This window comes from Eublepharis macularius, chromosome 17, assembly GCF_028583425.1.
Source record: "Eublepharis macularius isolate TG4126 chromosome 17, MPM_Emac_v1.0, whole genome shotgun sequence".
Classification (NCBI taxonomy): Eukaryota; Metazoa; Chordata; class Lepidosauria; order Squamata; family Eublepharidae; genus Eublepharis; species Eublepharis macularius.
The window spans coordinates 24,104,688-24,128,052 of record NC_072806.1 but is presented as its reverse complement, the minus strand read 5'-3'; the positions used below and the strand labels follow the sequence as shown (position 1 = coordinate 24,128,052).

General features: G+C 46.0%; 1 protein-coding gene across 2 annotated transcripts in view; it reads left to right on the top strand.

Annotated features, from left to right (window-relative positions):
- ZZEF1 (zinc finger ZZ-type and EF-hand domain containing 1) overlaps positions 1-23,365 on the top strand; it is a 100,735-nt gene that overhangs the window by 64,907 nt on the left and 12,463 nt on the right. For both annotated transcript variants that reach the window (XM_055001956.1, XM_055001957.1), the window contains exons 34-50: positions 1,906-2,044; positions 3,112-3,277; positions 4,612-4,874; positions 5,950-6,107; positions 6,907-7,090; positions 7,340-7,476; positions 9,939-10,216; positions 10,869-11,043; positions 11,199-11,331; positions 13,360-13,556; positions 14,615-14,734; positions 16,109-16,297; positions 16,885-16,985; positions 17,989-18,124; positions 19,750-20,109; positions 20,751-20,894; positions 21,729-21,897. In XM_055001956.1, coding sequence (XP_054857931.1) covers positions 1,906-2,044; positions 3,112-3,277; positions 4,612-4,874; positions 5,950-6,107; positions 6,907-7,090; positions 7,340-7,476; positions 9,939-10,216; positions 10,869-11,043; positions 11,199-11,331; positions 13,360-13,556; positions 14,615-14,734; positions 16,109-16,297; positions 16,885-16,985; positions 17,989-18,124; positions 19,750-20,109; positions 20,751-20,894; positions 21,729-21,897 — 3,049 coding nt within the window. The remainder of the gene's footprint in view (positions 1-1,905; positions 2,045-3,111; positions 3,278-4,611; positions 4,875-5,949; positions 6,108-6,906; positions 7,091-7,339; positions 7,477-9,938; positions 10,217-10,868; positions 11,044-11,198; positions 11,332-13,359; positions 13,557-14,614; positions 14,735-16,108; positions 16,298-16,884; positions 16,986-17,988; positions 18,125-19,749; positions 20,110-20,750; positions 20,895-21,728; positions 21,898-23,365) is intronic.

Below are 23,365 nucleotides of genomic sequence, written 5' to 3'. Positions count from 1 at the left end.
CAGCAAGAACAAAAAGGAATGTTCTGGCACATTAAAGGCAAACAAATTCATGGAAGCATAAACTTGTGGGCTAGAGCCATACCCTTTGTTATTGGATGTATGCACAATCTGGAATTGATCAGCTTAGGGGTTGTGTGTGTGTGTTTTGTGGCTTCATCCTCAGCTGACACACAAACATGAGATTCCAAATGTCTGCCTCATGTCCTGTTGTAATTCTTTGGGTCCTTCAGGGGATGTTGGGTTTCTCTAGGCAATTCATAGAATCATAGAGTTGGAAGGGGCCATACAGACCATCTAGTGCAACCCCCTGCCCAGTGCAGGATCAGCCTAAAGCATCTAATTGTGAACAAGTTTGCCACTGTTTTTCAGTAAAAGGCAAGCCAAAGGTCAAAGATCAAGGCTATGTACCTCAGGCTAAAAACGAATTAGTTTTGCATCCAAGTATTAACAATTCTGTAGAGAGAGAAGCTGAACTACATTGTCTGGATTACTTACATAAGCATATTCAGAATTTTTCTTCTGTTACTATCTCACCCCCCACCTCACCCCTTTCCTGAATTCCTTCATCTGGGAGAAGGACAAGGAGCAATCTAGACCAACCGCTAGACATTTTTGCTACTCCTCTGGCTTCTGAGACTTCGTTAGGCATCACTTCTGTGTTTTCAAATGTATCTTCACAACCATGAGGCCTAGAAACTAGCATGTCTTTTGAAAAAAAGAAAGCTGAGCAGACTAGATGTGACAGCAGGAGATGTGTGAATGGATCTTATCGGGAGGGGGAGTTTGCCATTTTTTTGCTGATAGAAATAGATACACAGGAACATTTTCTTTCTGCATGAGGAGGCAGGGGTGGTTGTGATGGCTTCCATAAGGTCATCAAGTGAGTCCTTGACAGAGGGGAGATTCAAGTGATAGCCACTCTCTGGAAAGCGCTGTAGAAAGAATAAACCTGAAATTGCTGTTGCCACTCACTGTTGCTTTCTCTCTGTTAATTGGGCACGTACTGGTAATTCCCTGGTAGATCTCACCGTACAGCCTTGATGGACCTTGAAAATTGGTACATATCACTCACACGGTAACTTCTTGAATCTCTGAGGATGGACTCCACAAGAACATCCTTGAAAGGGTGGGGGGGGGGGAGAAAATGCTTCACTAGTTCTGATCGTGTGTATTGTATGTTCATGAGAACATCTGAATCAGTCCATGGAAGCTCAGTTGTTCTTAACAACAAGTCTTGTGCCACCTGACAACGCTGCCTTTTATCAAGCTGATTCCTCTTGCTCAGTGTCATCTGCTCTGACAGCAGCACTCCTGCAGAGCATGGTCTCTGCCAACACCTCCTGCCTGAAATCCTGTAACTGGAAATGTCAGAAAGCTAACCGGGGGCTTTCTGAATCCAAACTGTAGGCTCTGTCCTTGAGGTGCTGCCCCTCCTACATCTGACAGGGTTGATTCCAAGGACAAATTCTTGAGCTGCCATACATCTGTTTATCTTTAAGGTGCAGCAAGACTTTGTTGTTTCGACTGCAACAGACTGTAGTAACACCGGTCCTTACTTGGGGGTTCTCTGTGGGCATTGCGGGAATGTTGTTGTGTAGCCACGTTCAGGGAAAGAGGCAAACTCTCAGATGTATTCATCCCATCTGTTCTCTTTGTGAAGCGGTCCAAGCATGTTTTTTTTAAGAAGAGCTTGAGCTTTTCCTGCCTACCATTTCCTGATGAGTTGGGAAGAGGGCCCAACTCCTGTTCTGTTACCTACAGGCTGTGGAGCCCAGCTGGCTCCTTAATTAGTCCCATGCAAGACAAGTTATCCAGGCTTGAGAGAGCTGTGGTCGTATCATTTATTCAACGACAACAAAGCTTTTGCGAACACAGTCAAGGAAAACTGTGTCTGTCTTGTTTCAGATGCACATGTTCGTTGCCCGCTATTGTGATCTGTTGCGTGTTGACATATCGTGTGATGGGTGTGACGAGATTGCGCCCTGGCACCGTTACCGCTGTTTGCAGTGCAATGATATGGATCTTTGTAAGACGTGCTTCTTGGGTAAGCAGACTGCCAAAAAAGCCATCACTTCCTTGAATTCCCTGTGACAGAAATTGGAAGAGTGATTTTTTTGTAACATGGAACTTCAAGGGAGTTATATTGCATTAGGCATTGTGCTGAATATCATCTTCCTGGATCTGAAGTTAACAATGTTATCTCCTCTCAGTTGGAGGGAGGGCAGTGAAACTGAGGCGGTATAAAAATGCTTTGAGGGAAGAGAAAGCTTATGAGCAGAAATGATCAGAATTTCTGGGGTTGCTATTTTTGTACCTTGAGGTTTCCCAAGGTTTTCCTCCATTCTGTCTCTCAGATGTTTCAAAATGGGAAAAGAAGAGATATTAAGCGTACTAAGGTGACAGCAGAGGCAGGTTTGGGTAGTGAGTGGAGTCATTAGCAGTGTTTTCTTAATCTGTGCTAATTGAAAGTCAGCTTCATATCCAGAGGCGCTATATCGCATGCATGTATATGTGCTGTCAAGTTGCAACTGACTTATGGCAACATCAGCAAGGGGCTTTTAAGGTAAGTGAGAAGCATAGGGTGGTTTGCCAGTGCCTTCCCCTGCGGAGTCTTCCTTGGTGGTCACCCATCCGAGTATTGACTCTGCTTAGCTTCCGAGATCTGATGAAATCAGGCTATACCATGCCGCCTTCCCTCCCGCTGTGTCTAGGAATACTGTGTGTTGGAACAGATGACAAAGATGAGTGGTTGTTCTCTTAATTTTATTTATAAGTTTCCTAGAGGCATTTCTCTTGGTACTTTTGAAGAGTGGACCAGATGAACCTGTGGTCTGTTTCAACAGGGGTAGTCCTTACAGGTGCAAAATTTCTCAGACCAGCCAACGGAAGGATCCAAGTAGCAGAAGTTTCCTTGGCTTGTATTTCTCAGCCATGTGAAGATATTTAGCGATGCAGCCCTAAGGCTTAGAAGCAGTTGGCCTGCTTTAAAATACAGAAAGTAGAGCATACAAAACAGCTCGTAAAACAACTGCAGTGTGAACATGGTGCAGAGATGAAGTTTGTACACTCTTACTTGTTCTACTTGAAAGTGTTTTTGCCTCCCTTGTACAGGTGGAGTGAAACCCGAAGGTCATGAGGACAGCCATGAAATGGTTAACATGGAGTATGCCTGCAATCATTGCCAAGGGATCATTGTTGGCCAGCGCGTGAACTGTAATGTGTGCGAAGACTTTGACCTCTGCTTCGGGTGTTACTCTGCCAAGAAGTACTCTGATAGGTACTGATGTTCCTTCATCCATTAATGTTCCATTAATGTTTTTAAATGTTTTTAACTGTATTATTTAATGTTTTTTAATGATGTTTGTATTTGTTATCCGCCCTGAGCCTGCGAAAGTGGGGAGGGCGGAATATAAATATAATAAATTAAATTAAATCCTCCAGGAGGAGTTTGAACTTTAAACTTGCAGTCAGGACTTTGTGCCTCCCTGTTAATACCACCATGTACGAGGCAGTTCAAAACAGAGAATTGTCTAGTTGACCTCTTTTTGCAACCTGAGCCCACACCCAGCTTGCCCGGCCCTTCCCTTTATCCTTATTCTTCAAGAAGCAATGTTGTATCTGGTACAATGCCACCTTCCCTCCTTGTAAGATGACTGAAGAGGCGATGACTGTCCTACAAAAATGGCCCACCTTAATGTTATCAGTTAAGAGAGAATATAAGTCCTCTATACACCTTTGTTGCTTGAATTTTATATTTGGGTGAAAGAGAACTGGGTTGAAATCCTTACACAGCCACAGAGCTCAGTTAGGTGACTTTGGTCTGTTATCTTAACTCACCTTGCAGGATGATTGTGAAAATAAAATGGCAGGGGGCTAGAGCCCATGTATTTCTACCCTGAGATGCTAGTCAGAGCTGTAGGGTAGTGCTATGACTTGGTGGCCATGATCCATTTTTGCGTGGACACATGAAGCTGCCTTATACTGGATCAGATCATTGGTTCCGTCAAGCATTGTCTACCCAAACTGGCCGAGGTTTTCCAGTGTCTCAGGTGGAGGTCTTTCACATCACCTTCTTCCTGATCTTTTTTAACTAGAGATACCCAGGATCGAACCTGGGATCTTCTGCATGCCAAGCAGATGCTCTGCCACTGAGCCACAGCCCCTCCCCATGCAGCTAGAGGTTAGCAGGTGCTTGGGAATATCTTTCTCTGCCTATGAGAGCTGCTGCCAGTGAAGTAGAGAGTATCGGACCAGGTGGACTAACAGTCTGGCTATAAAGTTATCTTCCTCTGTTCTTGTGCTCAGATGGGATTAATAATTCCCAAGGTTCTGTCATACTGCAGTGTGACTATTAGCATAAGTCTTTCCCATGGCATAGAATGGTTATCATCGTTCCTGTAGAGAATGCTCTTCAAGTTATTGCGTACTAGTCTGCGTTCCTGGGGTTACACAGCCAGCTCTGGACAGCCAAGGACAGTTTCTGTGTCTCAGGTATATTATATATGTAAAAACACTCACACGCACACACATACACTCTGCTAGTGATAGTTGCTTTGTGAAATAAAAAGCCTACTAGCCTGTCTAACCAGAAGTCTATCTGTCCTTTTTCAGCCACCTTCCCACCCACAGCATCACGATGTATCCAATGGTGACCATTCGAATCAGTGACCGGCACAGGCTTATCCAGCCATACCTCCACAACTACTCCTGGCTGCTTTTTGCCGCTTTGGCTCTCTACAGCGCCGACTTGGGGAGCGGCGAGGAAGTGGATGGCGAGGCCCTTGACCAGACAGTCGTCTCCCACGCCCAAGTCCTGCAGCAGGAGTGCATTCGCCTTATCGGGGATTGCTTGATGAAAGCCCAGCATGGAAAAGGTGAATGAGGATATAAGGGTTTCTTGAACCAAGGCAGAACATAGTGTATCCTGACATAGATTCTGCACACATGTTAAGCCTCTTTCTCTCCCTCCCACCCTACCAATTTGCTTGTCAGGTAGGTATGTCAAGATGGGTCTGATTTCTGAAGCATCCTCTTTCAGCACTTCTGAGCCCTTACATGTAGCTGGATTGTGTGGGACATGGAACTCTGTGGCTGGCTGCTCTGCAGTGCTGTCTCTGAGCCCTTCCAAGCTCCAACATGCTAGGTCACATTTCTCATACTGAGGCACCTTTAGTCCCTCTGTACCGGCTGTCTTCAGCCCTTGGGTTGGGACCTCAAATGGATTGTGGCGTTTCCCCTGCTGGGTCTTGAGCCCGTAGAGAGTTGTCCTTTATTTGCTGCTGCTTTATGGGACAGTCTGCTGTTAGTGTTCATATGTAGAGATCAAGGGTGCTACTCCTTCTGCCCCCTTGGCCTGCGTGCTGAGACAAGACAGCAAAGCGAGGAGAGGGTTTTTCTTTATCACAAGCAGATTCAGGGAGGCTGACTCCTCCTCTTCCTTTCGCACGGCTGTGATGTGACTTACGCGTGTTGAAGCTGAGTGGGTCCTGTGCTGCCCCCTGTGGTTAAAAGTGGGTCCTGAGTAGGGAAGGGCTGAAGACCACTGCTCTTGCTTTTCTTCATAGAGGAAGACGGGCATGCCCTCACAAGGTCCTTCCTGGCCCCTCCTACAACAAACACCGCATTTCTGTCCAGAAAGCTCCCTGGCAGGATCTATATTTTTCAGACAGGGGGGAAGATTTCTGCTCTTTCCCTTCTTCTACAAGGGAGCAGAACGTCTCTGTTGCTGCAGTTGAAACTGCTGCTTCTGGATATAGGAGCAGCGGTCGACTTCCACCCGCCAATTGCCCAGGCCTCTGTTGTGTGGGTTGCTTGCACTTGATGAGGCTCATTCTGAAACAGTTCGGCATCTTTCTCTCCTCCTGCTGCAACGTGTGCACACGGGTGATTGGGTGTGTTAATATCCTCCTCTTGAATATCCCGCTTTCTCCCCCCACCCCCCCCATCTAGGTGTGAAACCTCTCGCTCTGCTCTGCGTGTTCCCAGAAGGTGAATCTTTGTCTGGAAAGGTGATGCCATCTGTTGGTTATTCCACAGACAGTAGCGTGGAAAGTAAAGAAGCCAAGGACAGCAGTAAGACAGCACCAGCATCTTTCACCCATTTCAATGTAAATAATTTGTTTAAAAGTATTGTTTAAATCCCTTCAATGGCTACCCATTTTTTACAATCCTGTAGAAAACTATAAAAAGCTCGCAAGCATAAATATGTTGATGGCTTTTTTTTTTTTTAGATTTGCTAGATGGGCTTGGCCATCTCAATTGTCTTTTAATTTTGAGCAGAGACTTAATTAAGACACACTTAGAGAAGCATTTCTTGGTTGCCCCTAAGTGTTGGAACTCCTGCCCCCTTCAGAGCACCTTTCGGAAGCACTGCCTAGCTAAATTTATTTGGGTGGCCTTAAAAACTCTTAGCTACCTTGGGGAAAGGGTAAACAAACAAAAAAGAGAGAAGTGATTTGTTCAGCTGCTTGAGCCTTCTGGGTGGGTTAATCTACAGATGTGTAAATAAATGACAGCCGCAACTTTTCCCCAAGGGACATTCAGTTGCAAATTCTCTCTGGATAGAACTCTTGCCAAAAAAGACAGAAATTACTGCAAAGTGTTATTTTAACACCATATCTGGCCAACACTGGTCAGCAGCAAAATGGCCTCTGAGCTGAACTTGGGTGGAACGCCCAGTTGATGGGAGAGGGGATAAAAGGCTGATCTCGCCTTTCCTTTCTTCCTGGTTTTCTACCACCAATGTAGCAGGCTGAAATAAAAGCTGCAGACCAGCCCTTCTTCTGTTCCAGAAGAGTGTATATGGTGGGAGGCGAAACCTACACACACACACACACACAGCACATAGGCTAGCTTTGTCTGCAAACGCAAGAGAATGTTGCAATGATGTCTATAATTTATTCCTAGGGAAATGGAAATGCTAACGAAATTCAAGCCTATGTAGATCCCAAACAAGAAGACAAGCCAAAAACAGAGAGAGAGCCTTCCAGTGGCCTTCTGCCAAAGAAAGAGGAAGGGTTCCAAGAAAGGGAAGCCCTTGCTTTGAACTCAGACTTGACTGCAAAAGAGAGCGCATCTCCAGAGCTGCTGGGTAAAGATCTCTTCCTATTTCTTCCTATTAAATTAGGAACGGAGGGGGGCACAGTGGCTTCCTACTGAGCCTTTTAGCTGCCATACTGCACAACCCTGGCATAAACAGAATGCACATTTTGTGAATTGGACTTCCTCTGGGGACAATCTGAAGCGGATGTGCAGTTTTAGCAAAATTGCTAACATGGTCAGCGATACCACTGTCACTCATCATTCTGTGTTTGGTGGTGGGGAAACTTAATTGTTACAGATGCTGAAGCTGCCAAAGATCTGCCTTCCAACCCAGCTGATGAAAAGGCGATACAAAGCCAAGAACAAGCCTTTGCAGAGTGTTCCCAGAAGAGGATTCTTGGCTTGCTGGCGGCCATGTTGCCTCCCTTTAAATCCGTAAGAGACCTGGCGTGAACGGAGGAAGGAAGAGAAGGGAAATTGTTGAGGGAAACAAGGACAGTGGCTATAGAAAAAACAGAGATACTGAGAGGACCTTGTGAACAGTTAGTGGGTCTACTGTCTTATTCATGGTTCTTCTGTCTGGGTTGCTTGCTTCCCTTATGGCATATGAAGTTGTTTCTAGAGAGCGCTCTGGCCTGAAAATTCAGTGTCTCTAAAAAGGTGCTGCAGAGATACCCCAGAATGCTAACTCAAAAATAAAAAGCAATTGCCTACTTCAGTGATTCCCAACATGGTGCCAGCAGCTTGACATTGTGTTTCCTGGTGCCCACTTCCTTCTTCCCCAACTCAAAGGGCCAATCCTATTTTGTATGGCTCTTAGGAGTAGGTGCTTCAGAAGAGCTTATGATTTGGGGCCTGCAGGGAGTACCCATTAGAAAACAGCTGCCTCTATCAGAGGAGGATACTTGGCTGGGCGCTTCCCAGGTTGGCTCCTGCCTCCATGACATCTATTTTTGGTGATGCCTGCTACTACTTTCAAAATTTCCGTAAGGATGGGGACACCTAACATACTTCAAAGGAAAGACAAAGCTGATGCTTAAGAGAAATAGAAATCAAGAACTTTGCCCTCAGTAATGTTGTAGCCTGGCTAAAACTGCATGCACCATGACAGCAAACCCTTTTCCTAAGAAACCTGCTCAGTTGAAATTGCTCCTCACTTGATAATGTTCCAAACGGGCTGTTTTTTCCCATCTGGTCCCAGGGCACCTGGTGAAACCTTCTTGCTAAAGTTAATCAAGTTCGTGTCTTGCCTGTGCCTGGAGGAGTAATCTCCTTGGGACACCCCCCCCCCCTCAAATGTACATCACCTTGAATTCCATGACAAAAGAAAGGTGGAGGATATTTTTTAGATCTGCTTCTTTCATTATTTAATTATATTTCCATCAGCTGTTCTTTCAAACCCAGCCAACCACCAAGGGGCTTGATCATGTAATTTCCTTCCGCAAGCCTCTCATGTGCATCTCAGCCAAAGTTTTTTTTTCCCCTTTGCAAATGACTTTCTTCATTTGCATTGCACCAGTGGTTTAGATGACGTCTGTGATATCTTCCACGACTTTTCTGTTGTGGAGAGACTGGGGCTTCAGCATCTCCCTGACATTTTCTACTGAAAGGTCTTAGGTAGCCAGTGTTGGGAAAGGCCATTCTCTGCCCAAGACATTGGAGAGTCACTGCCAGAGTAGGCAGTGCTGAGGAATCTGGCTCTCTTAACATGGCTTCATGTGCCTATTGTTATTGTTGATACAGTATTGTCATTGTCCATGGTGCTTTACAGAGTACTCAGACAGGTCCCTTCATTAAGGAACGTATAAAAAATAACATGATGGGAAAGGACAAAGGGGAGCAGGGAAGGAGGAGCATTAGGGATGCACATTTCAAAAATGTCATGCTAATTTAGGCTCTGGGTTTCAGGGAGCGCATGGTGTTCCTTACCCTGAAGTGTCTGGACCCTCCTTACCATTTGGGGGCTTTGGGGTTTTTGAAAATCCGGGACCATTCTTCCAATCCTCCCCACCCAGGCAGCAGAGAGGAGAGGGAGGAAGCTCACCCTCCAGATGTATGTTGATGTGTCCTGTCCCTTTAATAGTCCCATCTAATAGCTGATGCTGACCAACAGCTGATAGCGGGTGGACAGAGACTAGGTCTACTGGCCATTGGGAATAATAATGGCTTTACAGTTTCTTATGGGCAGACATGACCTCTCTACAGCCCATAGGAAATGTCCTCATTATTTCCAGTGGACCGAAAGACCTGGTCTCTGTTCACCCCATGATGACCTATTGACCCACTAACAGCTGATAGTTGGGGAAAGGGGGGCTTACATAGCTAACATCAGAAAATGGCGGGTGGTCAGCTGAGCTGGTGGGCACCCTTTCATGGAACAAGCAGCAGTGAGGGAGAAAAGGCAGAAAGGGAGCCGGAGAAGGTTGTTTGGCCGGTGGCTGGCAGAGCTGTTGATCACTGGCAGGGGTTTTATCAGGATAGGAGAACTGACAGATAAAAGGGAGGAGCAGAAAGGCCATGGAGGGCTTTGAATGGTAAAGATGAGGAGGTAGCACTGAGTCCTGGAGTGAACAAGGGGCCAGTATTTGTGCGTTGTTGTGTACATGTAGCTAGAAGTTTTATTTCATGTCTTGTGCGAGGAAATTCTTCTTGGTCCTTGGAAAGATGCTGCAGGTGAAGCCACTTGCCAAGTGATTGCTGCACTGCAGCACATCACTGCATAGTGAATAGTCTTCTTTACTACCTGCCCCCTCCCGCCATTGAGGTAGGCATGCAAACAAATTGAGAGGAAAGTTTTGGAGCTACCTGAGGCCAGCAGCAGAAGCTCAGAGATTGAGCGGATAGCGTCACCAGCTCTACTGACATTTTCCCCGCCCGACCCCTGTTTCTCTCCATAGGGCTCAACGGCATCCCTGGTTAACTTGGACCAGATCCTCCCCCTCATGTTTCAAGTTGTGATCTCCAACGCCGGCCATTTGAACGAAACCTATCACTTGACCTTGGGGCTCCTGGGCCAGTTGGTTCGGCGGCTGACTCCTGCCGAAGTGGATGCTGCCGTGACCAAAGTCCTCTCAGCCAAACATCGCCTTGTCGCTGCTGGAGATGGCTCCACAGCGCCAGAAGGCTGGAAGACGACCCATCTCCTTTTCAGCTTGGGGGCCCTCTGCTTAGACAGGTGCGGATTCAGTTATACGGCTTGCACCTGTAGCTACCATCAGGCAGTCCCTTTTCTCATGGGTGCGTCTGCTGTAGATCCCCAGCACAGAGGATTCAAGGATCCAAGTTTGAGCATCCACACTTGGATCACGTTTGTCGGTGCAAATCAAACAGAGGTCCTCCTCCCCCCCCCAGCTTCCAGTCCTGCGTGCTCTGATGGCTTGTTCAAAGCTTCTGCTCTCTTAACGTTTACCTTGAGCGGTGCTGCCTGGATGTCTTCTACCTTTTCTTTCCCAGATTAGCAAGTTTTGGTAGGAGGGAAGCTGCAGCAGCTAGTTTTTGTTATGCCTGGAAACCTTTTAGTTACCAGGCATGTGACTCTGTGTGAAGGGGCCAAAAGAGGCGAAGGCACAGAAGGGGGAGTAAAGAATAAGTGAAGCTGCTGGTAGCCAGGACGACCGTGGAACCACTCTTGAGAGAGGTGTTGAAATAGAAATCTGTTTTCCTCAACAACGCTCCTTTCCTGAACACATGGGAGGGCATTATAAAACAGGTGCCTCGAGTGGGAAACAGCTTGGCCTGTTTGATTTCCATAGAATGCTGTCACTTTAGGAACAAAACTCGTGGCGCTCTCGTCACATGTGCTGTTAATCCTAATTCTTGCTTTCCAGCCGTGTAGGCCTAGACTGGGCATGCTCCATGGCAGATATCCTTCGAGCGCTGAATTCCTCCGCCCAGTGGCATGGGGTGATTGCCGCTTTCACAGACCACTGCATCAAACAGTTGCCCTTCCAGTTGAAACACACCAACATCTTCACCTTACTCGTACTTGTTGGGTTTCCAGAGGTAAGCTTCTTAGGCCAAGTGATTCTTTCAGAAAACATTCTTCCAACAGTCTGCAGCGGTTGCCAGGATAAACGGAAATGATTTGGAAAAGTTAGCAATCAAACCGCATTGGTGAACCAAATGGCATTTGAAATGTGTTGTTGTTGTCATCCCAGGTCCTGTGCATGGGCACTCGTTCAGTGTACATGGATAATGCTAACGAAGCCCACAACGTGATCATCCTCAAGCACTTTACAGAGAAGAACAGGGCGGTGATTGTGGATGTCAAAAACCGAAAGAGGAAATCAGGTTCTCTTATGCTGTTTTACTTAATCTAATCCCCTAAAGCTGCTGCCAAACTAGAAAACATGTTTAAATCGAGGAATCTCAAGATGATTGTCTAGACCTAGAGAGCCCCTGCCTCCATTCCCAAGCGCTGAACCAACAGCCACTTGAAACTCCTAGCAGCCTTATGGGGGTCTGTTCCCCCCCCTTTTTTTGAGACTTTTCAGCCTCTGGGTTCGTTTCTGGGAGCACAGGCACACATTCAGTCAGTAACTATTGACATTAGAAGTAAAATATATTTTATATATTGTCGAAGGCTTTCACAGCCAGAGAATGATGGTTGTTGTGGATTTTCCGGGCTGTATCGCCATGGTCTTGGCATTGTAGTTCCTGACGTTTTGCCAGCAGCTGTGACTGGCATCTTCAGAGGTGTAGCACCGAAAGACAGAGATCTCTCAGTGTCAAACAAAATATATTTTGTTTATTAATTAGTTCAGATTAGGAGGAGTATATGCAGGGCAGGAACTACTCTATTAAAGCACAGAGCAAAAGGCAATGAACATAACAGCTTGTCTATGCTGGCTAAGACTGACTAACTAAACATTAAAAGGCTTGCTAACTTGCATCTCTGAAATAAGTTCCAGGCGGGTTGCTCATACTCACAAATTTAGAAAGTCCCAAACCATGCCAGGCAGTTCTGGTTATCTTGCTATCTGGCATGGAGCAAAGTGCCTCTCTGACATGCTGGTAGAATAGTTCTCTATAGAGGAATCCACACTGCTGTGAGCAGCCATCTTTTCAAGAGCTGTCAACCAATCAGGGCACTCTTAGATAATTGTGGTGCTAGCAAGAGAAACCAGGGAGGGTGGCTGGAAGCTGATATTCCCTGCTGCCCAAGGACATTTTCCCTTAAGAATTAAGAGGCCTGTTCATTCTTATCTCAGGGACCAGGCCAAACTCGGCCTGTGGAGACTTTCACTCCTGAACCAAAGTTACATGGGCAGGCCAGCCATGTAGGTTTTAAGGATGGTCTAGACAATTACTGTCTGCAGAGTCATGCCTCTTGAGATGCCAACCCTCTCATGCACTAATAAGCAAGGTCACAGGTCTCAGCATGGTGTTTTGGATCAACCCTACATCACTGTCACCAGAATCTAAAGAGCCAGATAATAGAGATTTGACTTTTGTTACTCGATCTTTCACATCTACCCCACCCTGAACATAACCAGATGGTAGGTTGCTGTTGAAAAGTAGGGTGGTTTCAAAAAGAAGCTTGTGGCAAAGACATCTGTTTTTCAGGGGTAAAAGAAGCAAAGGGGCCATGCAACTCCACAGGTGTACCTTAAGTAAATCTTTGGCTCTCAGCCAGTGCATTTAATCTGGGGAATTGGAAGATCTACATATGACCCTTCTGTTTTAAAATGATTGCTTAGAGAAGTCCTGATACATCCTTGGTGTGTGCTGTCCTTTGCTTTGACTCTCCAACTTACCTTACCATGAATCAGAAGTTTGTATTGGCTATCATAGGATAAATGGTCAGATGCAGACAACTGGGGTGTGGTGGTGGAATGAAGTGAGAGTGTATTCAAAATCACTGCCTAATCACTTCTTCGAAAAATATGGACATTTAAAATATAGCCACTGGCTGTTCTGAATGCACCAGGTGCTTGCTTGCCTGCTTTGAATTTGCATGCTGGGCATGGGTCAAGTCATGCTGGAAGTATCAGCTGATCAACAAACGCATGTCATCCTGACGACGCGGCGTGGGGTTCTGGGTTCTGTTTAACTCCTTCAGCCTTCTGGTTGAAGAAGCAGAATTAATATAGGCATGCTTGATTTTCGTTGACATTGCAGCTTTTGGGTGCAGAATTGTTTTGTTTGTTTCTGTGTAGATAAAGGAAACAACCTAAAAGGACCGGTGTGCATTTAACATTTAATTATTACTTGGTGTTAGGTTGAGGGCTAACCCCAGTAAATGAAACTTTACCTCGGTCGAGATACCGACAGAAAGCGATATGATCCCTTTCTTTATTTTTTCCCCTTCGTTTTTAGTGAAAGACTACCAGCTGGTTCAGAAGTGTGGCCAAGACAACAGTGAATCACAGAGCCAGCTGCGCCAGTACCTCCAGCATTTCGTTTTCATAACCAGCCATCTTCTCCAGACAAGTATTGACAGCAGCTTTGCTGAGGCCGTGGAAGCCTCCTGGGTCTTGTCTCTTGCTCTGAAGGGACTTTATAGAACACTTAAGGTACGATTCTGAAGCTCCCGTCTCCCCTGGATTTGTGGCAGGCGGTTACCTGGGACAAGGCCTCTCCCTTTAATCGCATATTCTCCCCTGCCCTTACTGCAGCAAGCTTAGGACGACTCTGATTGGATGCACTTCCCTCATTTTAGCATCCCAAGAGGTCGCTTACAGTGGCTAGCCTTCGGTGACCTTCATGGGAGAATGGAGCTTTGAACCTGGCCTCCCCAGTCAAGGTCCAGTACTCTAGCCACTCCATCACATTGCAGCATCGAAGTGTGGAAACGGTCTTTCGGAACATGCTTGCCTACCTTTATTTAAAAGGAAGCAGTGTGCTGTACTAGTTAGAGAATTAGGCTGGGATCTGAGACAAGCTGGGTTCAAATTCCCCATCTTCCATAAAATTCGGGGAGTGATCTTTAGCCCATCATTCTCTCTTAAGCTAAACCTACCCCCTGAGGGTAAATAGGGGAAGGGGGAACTGTCCTGAGGTCCTGTGCATTGGACAGGTGTAGTTTAGGTATTCCGCTACATAATTCTTGTTAATTGCTGTTTTGTTGAGGGTTAATGGATTTTATGTTTACATAATAATAACACAACAACAACATTCGATTTATAAACTGCCCTTCAGGACAACTTAATGCCCACTCAGAGTGGTTTACAAAGTATGTCATTGTTATCCGCACAACAAAACACCTTGTGAGGTGGGTGGGGCTGAGAGAGCTCCTAGAAGCTGTGATTGACCCAAGGTCGCCCCGCTAGCTTCAAGTGGAGGAGTGGGGAATCAAACCCAGTCCTCCGGATTAGAGTCCTGCGCTCTTAACCACCACACCAAACTGTTGCCTGGTTTTGCTTTATTTGTGTGCACGAGCTGTCTGTGTAGTTCCTGATGGAAATAATAAATACTCAGATCGCAATCTATTTGTAATAAATCTGTATGTTTCTCTCCTACCCTTCTTTTGGGAAGCTTAGAGAGGCTGATGAGGTGCTCCTGGGCAATCTCCCTTTACCTAGACTGCAACCTGCCTAGCTTAACAAAGCAATGCCTTCCTTGTCTTTGGCAGACACATGCCTTCGAAGAAATCCGCACTGGCTTCCTTCAGACAGGCTTACTTAAGCTGCTGGTGAAGAAGTGCAGCAAAGGAACGGGCTTCAGCAAGACGTGGCTTCTTCGAGACTTAGAGGTGATAGAATCTCTCGTCTGGTCGAGCAGCTTCTACTTTGCACGTTTAAATTCATCAGATATTAAAATGCGGTTCATCTCTGTAACCTGTAAATGGTTGTTCTGGTAGTGTTTCAGCAACAAGCTCTGAGTTAGTAGACTTACAAAGTCTTATTTTCATTGGGCATGGTATGTCACTCCATGGGGATCTTAAACATAAGCTTGGCAAAATTGAAGAGAACTCTTGTGTCAAAGGATGCCTTAGATTTATAAACATTCAACTTTGAGATGTGCAGTTGTTTGGCAGAGCAGACGTAGGCTTTCATGAGTTAGAACCCCTTTTTTTCAGACACATGGAATGGAGCATATGCGCCTACAGATGTATGAACTTTTTAAGAGGTGTGGTGGGGACTCAGGCTTTATCATAATGAGCCTGCAAATAGAAGGCAGTGTGAAATGAACTGCAGGGCACTCTGTCAACAGGCTTCCTCAACTATAAGCAAGGCTGAGGAAGCAGCACAAAACTAAATGTCAGGGTTGTAAGCTTTTTGGGGCAGGGGCCTGGTTTTGTCACATGCACATAGATGATACAAGATGTGCATACATCTTGTGAAAAACGTTACTGTCTTTGCAGCAGTTGCTCATACCTCTGTAGAGAAGTTTGCTCTGCCCCACATTTCTCAAGCTTCAAGCTTTCCAGTCTTTGAAATGGGGATGATGATAAACTTTCGTAAAAATTAAGTGAATGGCTTTACAAAAACAACAACCCTGAATCTCTGCCATAGCTTAATTTTTGTTTAAAGGATTAGTTGTAAAAATGAAAGCTTGCTGGCTAACTTTGGGCCTGTTGCACGTGCTCAGCCTAACCTACCTCACAGGGTTGTTGCGAAGATTAAATGGAGGAGAGGAGAATGATGTAAGCTACTTGGAGTTCCCATTGGGGAGAAAAATGAAGTAAATAAATATTTGTTTGTTTGTTTGTTTACTTCATTTTCATCCAGCCTTTCTCCCCAAAGCAGCTCACATCATTCTCCTCCATTTATCCTCACAACAACCCTGTGGACTAGGTTAGGTTGAGAGAGTATGACTAGTCGAAGGTCACTCAGTGAGCTTCCGTGGCAGAGCAGGGATTCGTATTTGGGTCTCCCAGATTCTCGTCTGATACTTTAACCACTGCACGACATTAGCTCTCCAGATTATATTTTAAGAAATTTAAGAGATTGACCGTGAGTCACCATGAGCATTTTTTTAAATTGGAAAAGTGGCATATAAGTATCGTAAATTAAAATTCAAACAAACCTGTAGTCAAAAGTGTAGCGTGTTAGTCCACAGGTTGGGACCCAAGTTTCTCCCACACCCTCTGATGTTGAGTCTTGCCTTTATCGTTCTCTTCCAGATCTTATCAATCATGCTTTACTCATCCAAAAAGGAGATAAGCTCCCTTGCTGAGCGGAAGGACCCGAGACTGGAAGAAAAGGACGAGGATCGAATAGTAGATCAGTCTGTTGTCACTCCCACTGAGGCAGATCTGAATCGGCCTGACCCTCTGGAGGGTTTGGATGAAGCCACCAAAATCTGCTTCTTGGTACTTTGTGGTGTATGGTTATAGGGGGTGAGGAAGACAACTAAGAATTTTAATTGCTGCAATTGAACCTAAGCAGCAGAGAGAAACAGCTTGTATCGTATTGTCCAGCATTACTGTAAACACCTTCCTTAACTGAGATTTCTTCTTTGGTGTCAAGTGTATGTGCCCAGACCTTTTACAGAGAGAAGCCCTAAGAATGCAAGGTTCTCGGTTTTATTTCGGGCTTTATTGTTGGACTAGCAACAAAGCTCATTGTGGCAAAAAATACAACTGGCTCTAGAAAGGGCAGGGGGAACAGGCTGGCCATTTCCCCCTCTCCAGTGGCCTGATCTGGGGTGAGGGGAGGAGGGTTGGGTGGCCTGGCCGGGCATTGCCCCCTCCCTGGTGCCCTGATCTGGGGCGGAGGGAGGAGGGCAGGGGGACATGCCCACCTCTGCCCCCCCCCCCATCGTTTTGATACTGTAAGCTGCCTCTAGAATTCTGCACTAAGAGGTGGGGAACAGTTACCTTAAATCAGTAAAAAACAAAGAGCAAAAGAGAAAAGGTTTGTGCTTCTATGTCCTAATCTCAGTTGAACTTTGTTCCAGATGACACATGATGCTCTTGATGCCCCTTTGCATATCCTTCGGGCCATGTATGAATTGCAGATGAAGAGGACAGATTCTTTCTTTCTGGAGGTTCAGAAGAGGTAAAGGCAGGGGTCATTTCATAGAAAAAGATGTGCAGGAACTCATTAGCATAACTCATCAGCATGACTCATTAGCATATGCCACGCCCCTTGCCATCACAGGAGGTGTGTCATTAGCATAATTGATTTGATGGGGCCTGAAATGGCCATTTTGGGTACATTTGGGCCTGGATCGGGCCCAAAACGGTCCAGATCAGGTCGATGCCGGGCAGGGGAGGGGTCCCCTGCCGGGCACCAACCCAATCCTAGCAGTTTTGGCCCTGATCCCGGTTGAAACAGGCCCCAAATGGCCAAAAATGGCTGTTTGGGCCCGGATAAGGGCCGAAACAGCTCGGACCAGTTCAGTGCTGGGCAGGGGAGGGTTCCCCCGCCCGGCACTGACCTGATCCCAGCCTTTTCGGCCCCGATCCCAGCAGAAATGGGCCCCAAATGGCCCAAAGTTATGTTAGTCCCAATATACAGTCTAGAGTGGTTAAGGGGCTGGAACTGTCATGGTCTGGGAAACAGGCATTGGTCTGGTCAGTTGCACCTTGTTCCTATGTAGTAATTTACTTTCTGTTAAATTTCACACTGTGCTGTTTATAGCTTCTGATTTGATTTGTTTTTCAGATGTTGCATATTGAGTGTAGATCATGGACCTTCCCTGCAGGATCAAAGAGGGGTGTTTAAGTTTGGGTGCAGCTGTCACTTCAGTGGACATTAGAATTAAGGGAACAGTCTCTCTGCTGCTAACTTAACTGGGTTTGCCTTTGATATCATTTGCATCTTGCAGATTGGATCTGCAAGGGCATGAAACGGTAACTGATTTGGTGCCCTAACCAGTCTGTGGTTTCTACAAATAAAAAAAAAAAAACCCTTCTAATTGGCTTGATTTAACAACCAAGAGGAAGGGGATAGGGAGAGAATAGCCTTGAAAATGCAAATTGGAAGGACTTTGCATGTAGTCTTCTCTTTTAACAGTTGCCTTCTTTTTGACTGTGAAATCTTTTGGTGTTTTTTAAAGGTTTGATGGGGATGTAATCACCACTGACGAGAGGATCCGAACCCTGGCTCAGAAATGGCAGCCTAGCAAACGCTTGCGCTCAGAGGAACAGAGTTCTAAAGCGGTTGATACCGACATGATCATCTTGCCCTGTTTGGTGAGCATCCTGTCTTATGCCAAAAATAGAAGAAAAATAGGTGCAATAAGATATAGCGCCGCCCCCCCACCCCCCCACATTGCCTCATCCCACAGCACGGCTGTTTTCTTGACCTTTATCAGGGAGTCTGAGCAGCAGAGGCTGATTTAGGTGTGTAGAGTGACTGCTTTAGTTACCATCTTGAAAAGGATGGAGCAGCCCCTAGAAGAAACAGAGAGAGACTTGTTTTCTGCCCTTCCTCTCAGACATGCATGGTGGCATAGGTGGTTCTCCCCTTCTCCATTTAATATAATTCAAAACAGGAGTTTTTTCCTAACAAATTTCTTAACCTTTCTTGCCTGTTGTTGGGTTTTGGTATTCCATATTGTAAGAATGTGTACTTTTTCCCTCAAGTGTTTACAGATTTTCAATATATAACAGTGTTAATGCTTGTACTTTCCCTGAAAATAAACAAAATAAGATTGGCTACTCCATTGCAGAAATGAATATTCCACGTAACCGTCATTCATGGTTGCAGTTAACTGTTCTACCTGTGCAGGGCAGGAGTGATGGAAATATTTAATGTAGAAACTCAAAAGATTCTCAAAGGCCCTCTTTCAATGGAGTAAGACTCCCTTTCAACGGCAAGTCCTGAAATAAAAGATTCTGCTCCCCATCCCCCACCATGGTTCATTTGCTTCATAGGAGGTATCGGGGGGATCAGGGTCTCTGACTCTTGCTTGAATACATGCTCTTTGTGCAGAATCCCTAACATCATCTAAGCAGAAAGTGTCAGGAAATTCTTTTCTCTACCTTGGAGAACTGTTGCCAGTGCTAAAAGGCAACACTGGCCTGGCTGAATCGATGTTACGAGTCAACTCTGTGTAGGGCAGCTTCCTAGGCATGTTCCGTCATTGGCTGTTGGAGCAGAATGCTGCGGGTTTTAAAAAGGAAGAGGAAGTTGGCCGGCGGGTGAGCACGGGAAGAAAGAAATCAAAAAGCTGACATTCAGTGTGGGGGAAGCTCAATCTGTTTTGATGTAAACATGATTAATAAAAAATAAGCGCCTGAGATATCCAGGTCTTCTCCTGCTTCTTTACAATCTAGCCCAGCTGACAAAATAGCAAACTGTATTTTATCTCCCGAATAAATGAGACAATTCTTTTTTGCAGAGGAACAGAAAAGAGAATGTAATTCAGCAGTTAGGAACAGCAGAACGTATAGAGGGGAACATTAGTCAGAGCTTAAGGACACGCAGATGGGCCTGCTTTGATACTTGCACACTATCAGAACAAAGTCACAAGTTTTATATGAAGATACCTGCCAAATATGCTTAGGCACTGTGGATATAGTGCTAGGAGAATACTGCACAATCGCAGGAATTCAGCAGCTCCAGCTTGCCCTTGCTCTCATCCCATGATGTGGGGGTGTACCTGTTGAATTTCTGCCCTTATTAGCCAACTTCCTCTCTCCAGGTCCTTCACATTTCACTCCCTATTCAGATTATTTTGCTTGTCTAGCGATTGTACTAGAGCAATTGGAAAGCAACAGCAAAATGGACAACTGTACATGGGGGGTGGTCAGAAGATAAAAACAGGGACTGTTTAAACGTGAATTTTGAAATCCAGCCTGCTCCTATCTTGCAGTCAAAGCCTGCTCCCAATGACAAGGCAACTGAAGAGGCCAATCCCATCACACAGAAGCTTATCACCAACACAGAAAGCGATCTCCAGGTCAGCTATGCCAAACAGCGCCGCACAAAGAGTTCCATCTTGCTGCACAAGGAGTTGGACTCCAGGAGCAAGAAAGCCGTGCGGGGCTACCTCTACAGGGTCAACGAGGCGACTGCGGTCCTCTATGCCAGGCACGTCCTCGCCTTGCTGTTAGCTGAGTGGCCTGACGACACGGCAATCAGCGAGGAGATGCTGGAGCTCAGCGGTCCAGCTCACATGACTTACATCCTGGACATGTTGATGCAGCTGGAGGAGAAACAGCTGTGGGAAAAGGTAGCCATTTCCCTGGAGAACTACCTCTGTATCTGTAGGTCAGGGAAGGCGTTTGACATGAGCGGGAGAATAAGTGTTAAGCCTCACCAGTACGGCAAGTGCCATCAGAACTGTGCGGTGGCAAGATTTTTCTCACGGTAAATATTACAAACTTTATCACTGCACAGGTCTGTTACTCAGTGAGGATTTAAAGGGGAGGTAAAAAATAGACTAGTTATCTGAGACCTCTTCTGTCCCGTCAAACTTTTCTGGAAGGAACCTGTTTGGAGAGGCTTGAAATTAGATGCCTTGTTCAATTAAAACTAATAGATACGCTGAATATGAGAACATCCCCTCATTTTTCCTGTTTTGCTTCAGTTTTTGGTTGAGTTGGAGCCTAGAGATGAGTTGTAGAACACATACAGAGGGTTAGAGGTTCACGCCCTGGCACCTCCAGCTTAGAAACAGTCACTACGTACCCTTGCTGGGAAGGGGCTACTGCCACTATCAGTTAACGATACAGAGATCAAGGGAGCTTCGGTCTGCATTGGTATAAGACAGTTTTGTGCGCTCGAGGGCGTGCAGTGGCCTCTCCTTAGCTATGCATTGTACGCAATTTTTGTGAGTGGTGAGGTGTAATGGGATTTTTCCCCCTCCCCCAGATTCTCCTGAAAGTGCTGCATGGCTGCAACAAGAGCATGCTTGCAACGATGGCACTCACAGCCTGCCAGTTCATGGAGGAGCCTGGGATGGCCGTCCAAGTGCGCGAGTCCAAACATCCCTACAACAATAATACAAATTTTGAGGTACTGGATCTAGCAGGTCTGACCCCAGGGATTTTCTGCTAGTGATGGCCATTAGCCATGGTGGCTAAAAGAACCTTCCGTGTTCAGAGGCAGTCTGCCTCTAATACCAGTTACTACCAGCAACAGTTTGGGGTGGATTTGGCCTCTGTGCTCCGTTTTGTGAGATTTCTGGGGAATCACAGCTGGCTGTTGTGGGAAGTAGATTGCGGCACTTAAAGCACCACTGATCGGATCCAGCAGGGCTTCCTGCATGCTTGGGTTTCTGGGGGGCTCATGGTTAAGCCCTGGATGCCAGGGCATATGACTGCTCCTCTCGTCTTGATTGGAGGAGGAGGCACAGCCCTGTTGGTAAATGAGGATGAGAGAGTGTGGCTTTTTCACCTGCTTTCTAGCCCCGTGGGCATTGATGGAGCTTGAAGGAGAAAGAAGCAGTTGCCACCTGCATGCCGTTCTTCCAGGTGTGATGTGTGTGCATAGGGGGAGGGCATAGGAAGTCATTTCACCTTGTGGGTGTGCCCCCAGCTTGGAGATGTTCCTGACAGCCTGGTCAACCCAGATATCCTTTGCCAGCTGCACATCTCATGGCATGGTGTTGGGCATCCCCTGTCATAACCAAGCTGAGTGCAGGGGAGGCACAGTCCTCGATACTTTACTAAGCTGGGTAGGGTTGCCAACCCTGAAGCTCCTGGTTTCGGCTCCAGATCTCCAACCGGCTGCAGTTCAGCTCTCTGCTTCATTCATCGGGTTGCACCCAGTCCGGTCCTCATTATACAATCTTTCATAAGCATCCTTGTACTTGGAGTTGTTGACGTTGGTCCGGGCTCTCTTTCACAGGATAAGGTTCACATCCCTGGTGCTATCTACCTTTCCATCAAGTTTGATCCCCAATGTAACACCGAAGAGGGGTGCGACGAACTGCTCATCTCCAGCAGCAGCGACCTGCAGCTTGATCGGCACAGCTTCAGCGGACCCCCACATAAGTGGACCGACTTTGAGCTCCCAGGTGAATCTCGTTCTGGACCTCATTCCTGCGCTGTGTTTCAAACGCACTCCATCTCTTTCAGTATCTCTGTGTCTTGAAAATACTATACAGGATTCATTAATGTATTAATTTCCTTGCTGGTAAGTAGTGGCCACGGTCTTGCACTGATCCTACTTGAATGCATCTGTCATTGCATCGCATGTGACATTTTCAGAGACTGGAGTGCTTCGCTGGTTCAGTGCAGGCATCATGGTTGCTCCCTGCAACCCATACTTTGCAATCAAAAAATGCATTTAGGGAGTAGATATTCCCTCTTGTCTTGTAGCTATAGTTGCCAATCTCCCGGTAGGAGCTGGAGATCTCCCAGAGACAAAACTGATTTCCAAGCTCTACAGAGAGCAGTTCCCCTGGGGAAAATGGCAGCATTGGAGGGTAGCATTATACATCACTGAGGTCCCTCCCCAATCCCCAGATGCCCCCCCCCCAATAAATTCCCACCTTGGTGTTGGCAACCCAAGTTGTAGCATTCCTTTCTCCATTTTACCTTTATTATTGCATTATTTACTAATGTATCCTAAAAAGATCTCACTGTGCTATTATATGGAGCTTGCAAACTCATTCTGGACTGTGTGTGTTATGTGCCGTCAAGTAGCCGCCAACCTATGGTGACTCTATATTAATGAAAGAAATCCAGAACATCCTATCATTAACAGACTTGCTCAGATCCTGCAAACTGGAAGATGTGGCTTCTTTTATTGAGTCCAGCCATCTCATTTTAGGTCTTCCTCTTTTCCTACTGCCTTCCACTTTTCGTAGCATTATTAACTTTTCCAGAGAATCTTGTCTTCTCATGATGTTACCAAAGCATGATAGCCTTAGTTTATTTTCATTTTGGCTTCTAGAGAGGAATCAGGCTTGATTTGCTCTAGTACCCACTTATTTGTCTTTTTGGCTGTCCATAGTATCCACAAAACTCTCCTCCAGCACCACATTTCAAATGAATCCATTTTCTTCCTGTCACCTTTCTTCATTGTCCAACTTTCATATCCATACATAGGAATGAGGAATACCTATGTAGAATTGAGGATCACTCTCTGGCTTAGTTCGTAACCTGAGTCAGTACAAACGGAATAACCGGTAGCTTTTTTGAAGTTCAGCGTTGCAGCCTTATGAAGCAAAACTCTTCTGAGAGCATGAATGTGAAGTGCTCCTGCATGTTTCAAGGAGTGGGCTTGCTGCTTCCAGCTGAAGTTGAATCAAGTACTGCCTAATGGGGTTCAGTTTTGACCTAATTTCTTTCCCTTCGGTCCCTCTGGCCCACATTGGTTTCCTCCCCTCAGCTTGGCAGAGAAGAACAAACAACATATGTCGTGTACTGCACTCCCTATGACTCATCCTTCCCTTTCTGTCATTTACAGAAAGGTTTATTAATGGAGAGGGCACCCCAAAGCTCTCCCTTTATTCAGGACACGTTGCTTGTCAAAAATAT